We start from the raw sequence: 6,715 nt of genomic DNA on the forward strand, positions 1-6,715 counted from the left end.
TGTCCTAATCCTTGGCCACCAGGGCACATGCTTTATAAAACTCACGTATTTCTACTTTGCTATCCAGTCTTTGCACATGTAGTCTGGTCACCTGTGTGGGCCTATCGAAATCAAACTGGAAACAGTACTGTGGGCTCCTTCCAATGTATACATGTTAGGGGCTGTATGCAGTTTAAAAGCTGGGGTAGGTATATGCTGACTTTATAAACTGAAAGCATTTATTATTGTATTAGATTAGAAAAATAATTTCATAGCCATTTTGGCTGGTATTCTCAAAGAGGGTGCTGAGAGTTGAAAGTCACAATGCCGTCTATTAATTGTATGCAGATCACAGAATGTTCATTGTAGTTTTTTAAAATTTTTGTTGAGGGTTTTTTCCCAGTATTCTTGTCTCTGTTATTCAGAGGGTCTCTTTGGCCCTTAGTCTTTTTGATTCTATGAAAACTGTAGTGATCTCTAGAGGCAGACAGAGGGCATAATTGTACAGAAGAATTATCTCAAAAATAGCCCAAACTTATTTTTCTCCAGCATTCTCTCAACAGCTCTGCCGTGCTTGTGGTTTGTGACTGGGTGAGGTGACGTCAACGTGGCAATGCAGAGTCAGGTGATGTACAGTATAAGCAGAGGGAGCTGTTCTAGTGCTGAAAACAGTCCACAAACTCACAGCAAAACGACAAGGAAGATCATGCTTTGGGTTCGCTCTGCTATCTAAGTCACACAGGTAAGGGAGCTTTTTTCTTTGTACTGTCAAAGACTGAATGTAAAGTTGTTTGTTCAGAGCTTTTCCCATTCACTCTACACTAGGAAACCAGCACAATTAGGGACCATAACAACCTGATGCACTTCATTTAGCATAGAAATAGGGTTTTCCAGATGAATGAATCTTTCTCTTTTTTATTTCTTACCTATGATTTAGATATGGATTTAAAAATAATTAAAAGGATATAATTAAAATTCTGAATAAGTGGGAAAAGTTAATGGTTCTACAGTTAGCGATTACAATTTGACATCAGCTTAATTTGTTCGCTGAAGCTATCACACATCATTTAATGTTTCTCTTTGTGATTTCATTCACTCCCGATGGTTCACTGGCATGTAAAATCATTGTGTAAAATAAGAGGTTGCCTTGGATACATGTACAGTTCAATTAATCTTCCACCCATCTAAATAATCAAGTATGCCAATTCAGAAACCACTCGATTTACAAAATACTAAAATTCATCTTAATACGAACCCTAGTTTGTATATTAGCAATAAGACAAACTTTTAAGAAAGCTAATTGACTGCAACCAATTTTAATTGCTCAAAAAGCAAACAAATGATGAAGAGGGGGTGTTGCATTTTCACATTTTCCTTACAGACAAGTCCCATAGGGATTCCTGCTGTAGTTCACAGAGCATTATGAATTCTGTGCAAGTTCCATAGGAAAGCTTATAAGTTTTCATGCAAAATTTTAATTGGAAATATTATATTCCTATCAGAGCACCATGTGAATCTACAGGAAAGGGCTCAAGGGGAAATATTACTGCTGCCATGGAAACACCCCAGAAAGGGAATTTTGGTTTTGATTGTTTGCCTCTTCTCAGAAGACCCTCTGTCACTCTGTATTTCCTTTGACAGTACACATTACCCTGAGAACTCAATCCCCTCATTTTATGAATGGTGACTACTTAATTTGATGGATAAGAGTCTGGGTAAGAGATGACTTCTCTCTTTGTTAGGCGCTAACAGGACAGCACAATACAGAGTAGCACCACAATTATACAGCTGTTGGGAAAACAGCTGTTTTATTGTAATGTGCTTTAAAAGGAATAATAGAGAATGTTTTTTATGGATTTGACATAAAGAGAAATGTACTCTATTTTTCTCATATTTATAAATTAGGATTGGGGAGGAGCCTATTTTCCCTAAATAAGGTATCACATTTAATGAACTGATTTTTGTAATCTAGTTTCAGGGGTTTTAAAACAAATTATATACAACTGATATTTTCAAATATTTCAAATATCATCTACCAATAAATTGGAAGTGAAACTGATCCAGACAGAAGTGCATATGAAATATTCAGAAGGGAATTAATAAAATATCATATCTCAAAATGAAATATTTTTTAAATAAAATGCTAGTCGAATGCCAGTCTAAACTTTGCCTGTGTTTATCTTTCATGATTTTACTTAGATTTTCCTGAGTTTTACAGAGGATATAAAAGTGTATAAATAGCATGTACTGTCAGAGGCTGAATTAATCATCTTTATCAGAGGGAGGATTTTAATGGACTGTTTTACCTGGAAGATCTAGATCTATTATTATGAAATAATTTTTCAGCAACTAAAAATGCACAGTATTTTATTTATGAATAAACTAAAGATTAATCAATAACCAACTTCTCCACTGAAAAACATTAGCTTCATTCTATTGCAACTATAGGTTCTAATCAACATAAAAATGTTAACTGTGCAGGGTTTTGTGGGGTTTTTTGGACAGATTTTATCCCTTTCAAAGCTAAAGCCTTTTCCATAACAGAAGGTACAGGGTTCTCTTGCTTTTGTTTAAGGATACAGAGAGATGGTGTTTATTGATTGCTCTGAAATAATCCATTCTGGAGTATTAATACGTGATTGGATAAAATATTTGATATTCACAATGATAATTTGCTGCAGGCATGGAGGGAAAAAAAGCAATTGTGGGTAACTGAGGCTACTTTATTTGCTTTATTTTGTCCAATTATTTCATGTTAAACCACAATAAAGAATCATCGGAATGGAAACACTATGTGTAAGTTGAAGTGAACATATCCACTGTTACAACCATGGGTAAATTCTACTCTATGTAGGTCCTTCTGCTAGTATGAATCACTAACATCTTACCAGGATGTTTTCCATAGGCTCATGGGAAAAGTGCATGAAACAAAAAAGGCCAATTAAGCTCAGTGTTTTTTTCTCTATCCTCACCATTTTTCTCATTTACTGTACTTTATGCATGACTGAAGGAATAATATAATTGAATTGGGTAAAATAGGCTAGTATTTGTTGTAGCCAAGTCCTCTGCGGTGCTAAGCATCTCCTGGGAGTGGAGTCTTTAACCTCAGTTGGTGGCAAGAATGCCCAGCACCTTGTAGGATTGGGCCTTTTATAGAAATATTTTCATATGTTGCAGTGACATGACTGTGTTACTCATATATGATGGTATAATATTTTAACTTATTTTACTTCTGTTTTTTTATAGAGCAAAATTCTCTGGTGCCATGCACTTTCACTAACTTATGGGGCTTTCACGCATCAGAGAATTTGGCCCGTAATGCCAAGATTCTACATGTGTATCCATCCTACTCGCTTGAAGTGAATGGCAAAACACCCATTTTCATTTCAAAGCAAAAATGAAAGACTGGTTAGCCACCACAGAAGAAATTGCCACTCCGTCTCTGCCTAACCAAGTCCATTTAAAAACAGTGATTTAGGAAGACATCAACATATGATACCCTTAAGGGACAGAATAGATTAACCCACAAAGGGTCTTAGCTTTCCTCACTGCCTATGGAAAAATTAACAAACGTGTGTATTAATAATATTCTTGAAAAGCAGCATAAGGGAATATTTTAATATTTTTTAAATATTCATACAAGTAAACATATAAATCACCTCATGATTTTATTGGCCATTCTGTCACATTGGCATTAGCCTGGAATAAAACCATTCAGTGGAGTCAGTGTAGTAGCAGACTGGACAACTGGGCAACAGGATTCTATGTACAGTTTATCACTAAGATTGTATTAATATTTTAGGCCAAATTTTCAAATGCTGATGCTCAAATCAGTATCTAGATGCATAAATGGGTATTTTATGAACTATGTAGGATTTCGGTTTTCTGTTTAGATTGGAAAATCAAGTTCCTTTATATATAAGTTAACTTTATTAGGGGCTTTTTACCTGACAAAGTATAAAGATGCAAAGGTTTTATCATTTCAAACCAATTGGTTCCATTAACCTTATCAAAGGAATGACCCAAAAGACTTCCAGATAAACCCACAATAAATCTAGAGTTGCCATAAAGGGATCATATGGGAATTCTGTTGGCTTTTCATAATTAATAAAAACATAAATACCATGAGTTCCAGTTCAAAGCAGCAATCTCAAATTTGCTTTTGCTTCACACTTTACTAACTATCTCTGTATGTTAACTGTCCTTTTTCTTTATTTTAAGGAAAGATTTCAAACATGGCAGATACTAAACCCTGCTGGCTTGGAGCAGCCTCCTCTCTCACCTTTTTCTTTGTCCTAATCTGTTGTGTTGATGCAGCGTCAATCGAACCTTATCAGCTGCTTCAGAAAAACCCAGACTATTTAGGGAAAAATTTACAAAGGCTCCCAAGCCCAGATATGATCAAAGCCTTGGAATATATAGAAAATCTCCGCAAACAAGCTAACAAGGGAGAAAATGGCCAAGATTACAGCTTCTATCAAGGTGCGCCATTTTTTCTGCAGCAGAAAGAAAGCAAAGATCAGAGTCACCTATCAGATAATAGAAGAGATTCTTTGACTGAAGATGAGTCACAATGGGTTAGGTCAATGTTGGAAGCCTTGAGGCAAACAGAAAAAGAGTCAAAGGCTGGATCAAAAGAAAATAAACCATATAGTATGAGTTCAGATAACTTCCCAGCTGGAGTGAGTGATAATTATGAGGCTTATAAGTGGCCTGAGAGACGACACAAACATGACAAAATGCCACATGTACATGATGAAGAAAGTTCAAGAGACAGTCCTTTCAAGCGCACCAATGAAATAGTAGAAGAACAATATACACCCCAAAGCCTTGCTACTTTGGAGTCTGTCTTTCAGGAGCTGGGGAAAATGACAGGACCAAATAATCACAAAAAAGAGAGGCTGGATGAAGATCAGAAATTGTACACAGAAGATGAAGATGATGTATATAAAGTTAATAATATTGCTTATGAAGATGTAGTGGGAGGAGAAGACTGGAATCCAATAGAGGAAAAAGTGGAAAGCCAAACACAAGAAGAGATAAAAGATCGTAAAGAGGAAATTGATAAAAATGAAGAAGAAATTGATGATGAAATGAAGAGATCAGGGAAGCAAGGCTTCCTGGAAGATGAAATGAGGAGAGACAGTAAAGATCAAATGTCAGATGACATTACAAAGCTAATGAATTATTATCTGAAGAGGCTGATGAGCAATATTGGAAATGGCAGGGTAAGGACTGGACATGAAGAAAAAAGGGCAGGTATATTTTTGGAAAAACTTGATCCTCAGTCTATCTCTCAACTAGTAGAAATCTCAAGGAATTTACAAATCCCTCCAGAGGATTTACTAGACATGTTGAAAACTGGAGAAAAGCAGCAGCAGAGTGAAAGGGTGGAGACCGAGCAAGAACCAGAGCTCCCAGAAGATCTTGAGGATGACATCTCTGAAACTAATCTAGACCACACAGATATATTTAAAAATAAAATGAACCCTAAAAATGGTTACATGAGGCAGCCAATTAATGTTATGCCAGATAATCTACCTGAAGACCTCAATATTGAAGATATTGTCAATCTTTTAGGGACTGATAATTTAGCTAATCAGAAAACCTCGTACTTTGTAAATCAGCTTAATGAAGAGAACAGCTTTCCAAGACTTTCCTACATTCCCAGAAGACCTAAAGGACATCAACTTACTAAAGCTGCTTGGATTAATGATTTGGAAAGACGACAAATGGAATATGAAAAACTAAATGTAAAAGATGAAGAACTAGCAGATTACTTGGCAAAGATGTTGGCAAAATACCCTGAAGTTATCGATACAAACCAGCTGAAACGCGTTCCAGTCCCAGTTTCATCTGAAAATGATCTACAGGAAGATGACCAGTTTGAGCAAGCAATCAAAGAACATCTAAATCAGCTGGGACCACAAGAATCTGATAAACTAGCCTCACTCAGCAAAAGGCTGTCCATGGCCCGGGAGAATGACGACACACAAAACAGGCAGTATCTGGATGAAGATATGTTAGTGAAGGTGCTGGAGTACCTAAACCAGGAGCAATCAGACAAAGGAAGAAATCACATTAATAAAAGGGCAATGGAAAATATGTAATTGTTACCCACATATAATTTTTCTGCAATGTTTTGATTTTTACCCCAATTCATTTGTGATTTTTCCCCCCTAAACAACTTGCAGTTACCGTTGAACAGTCTGCATAACTTTCTCAGAGCTGTTATTGTTTATGGATATACATATGTGTTATAAATCTTGGATCAAGTACAAATTGGTTCAATTGTTTTAATGAGCAGGGTTATGAATTTAAGTAAAATCGTAATATGTAAACAAATGACCATTGCATTGTTGATACAACATGATAAATGAACAGTGCTATCATATTTGAAGTTTTTTAAATTAATTCAATTATTTTATTACTGTCTGTAGTGTTTTTTTGTGGAGTACTGAATAAAAATACAGCATATATATAGTTTTATTTATAAGGCTTTTTCTATTCTTTGTTTTATTGTTGATGAATAAATATTATTTCTGGACAGTAGACTGTGTTTCTTTATGACAGTTGATAGAATGTGATTTTTAGGAGAAAAACATTTTTTACTTCGATATCCAATCTTCCTAGCTTTAACTGATTTTTTGAAATTATTCAGCAGAAAATACTTCTGGCCTTTTGGGCTACACAGTCATGTACTGGCCTGATTGGTGAAGGTGCTGAGCAATTGCAG

The 6,715-nt window shown here is 35.6% G+C and overlaps 1 protein-coding gene across 1 annotated transcript; it reads left to right on the forward strand.

Moving 5' to 3' along the window:
- The first annotated feature begins 588 nt into the window (after positions 1-588).
- Positions 589-6,458, forward strand: SCG2 (secretogranin II). The gene is made up of 2 exons (XM_084639465.1): positions 589-721; positions 4,201-6,458. Exon 2 carries the CDS (start codon positions 4,215-4,217, stop codon positions 6,087-6,089), a length of 1,875 nt encoding a protein of 624 aa, XP_084495591.1. The 5' UTR covers positions 589-721; positions 4,201-4,214; the 3' UTR covers positions 6,090-6,458.
- Positions 6,459-6,715: the final 257 nt, after the last annotated feature.

The sequence above is a fragment of the Lepidochelys olivacea genome (assembly GCF_965140295.1).
Source record: "Lepidochelys olivacea isolate rLepOli2 genome assembly, chromosome: 9".
Classification (NCBI taxonomy): domain Eukaryota; kingdom Metazoa; phylum Chordata; order Testudines; family Cheloniidae; genus Lepidochelys; species Lepidochelys olivacea.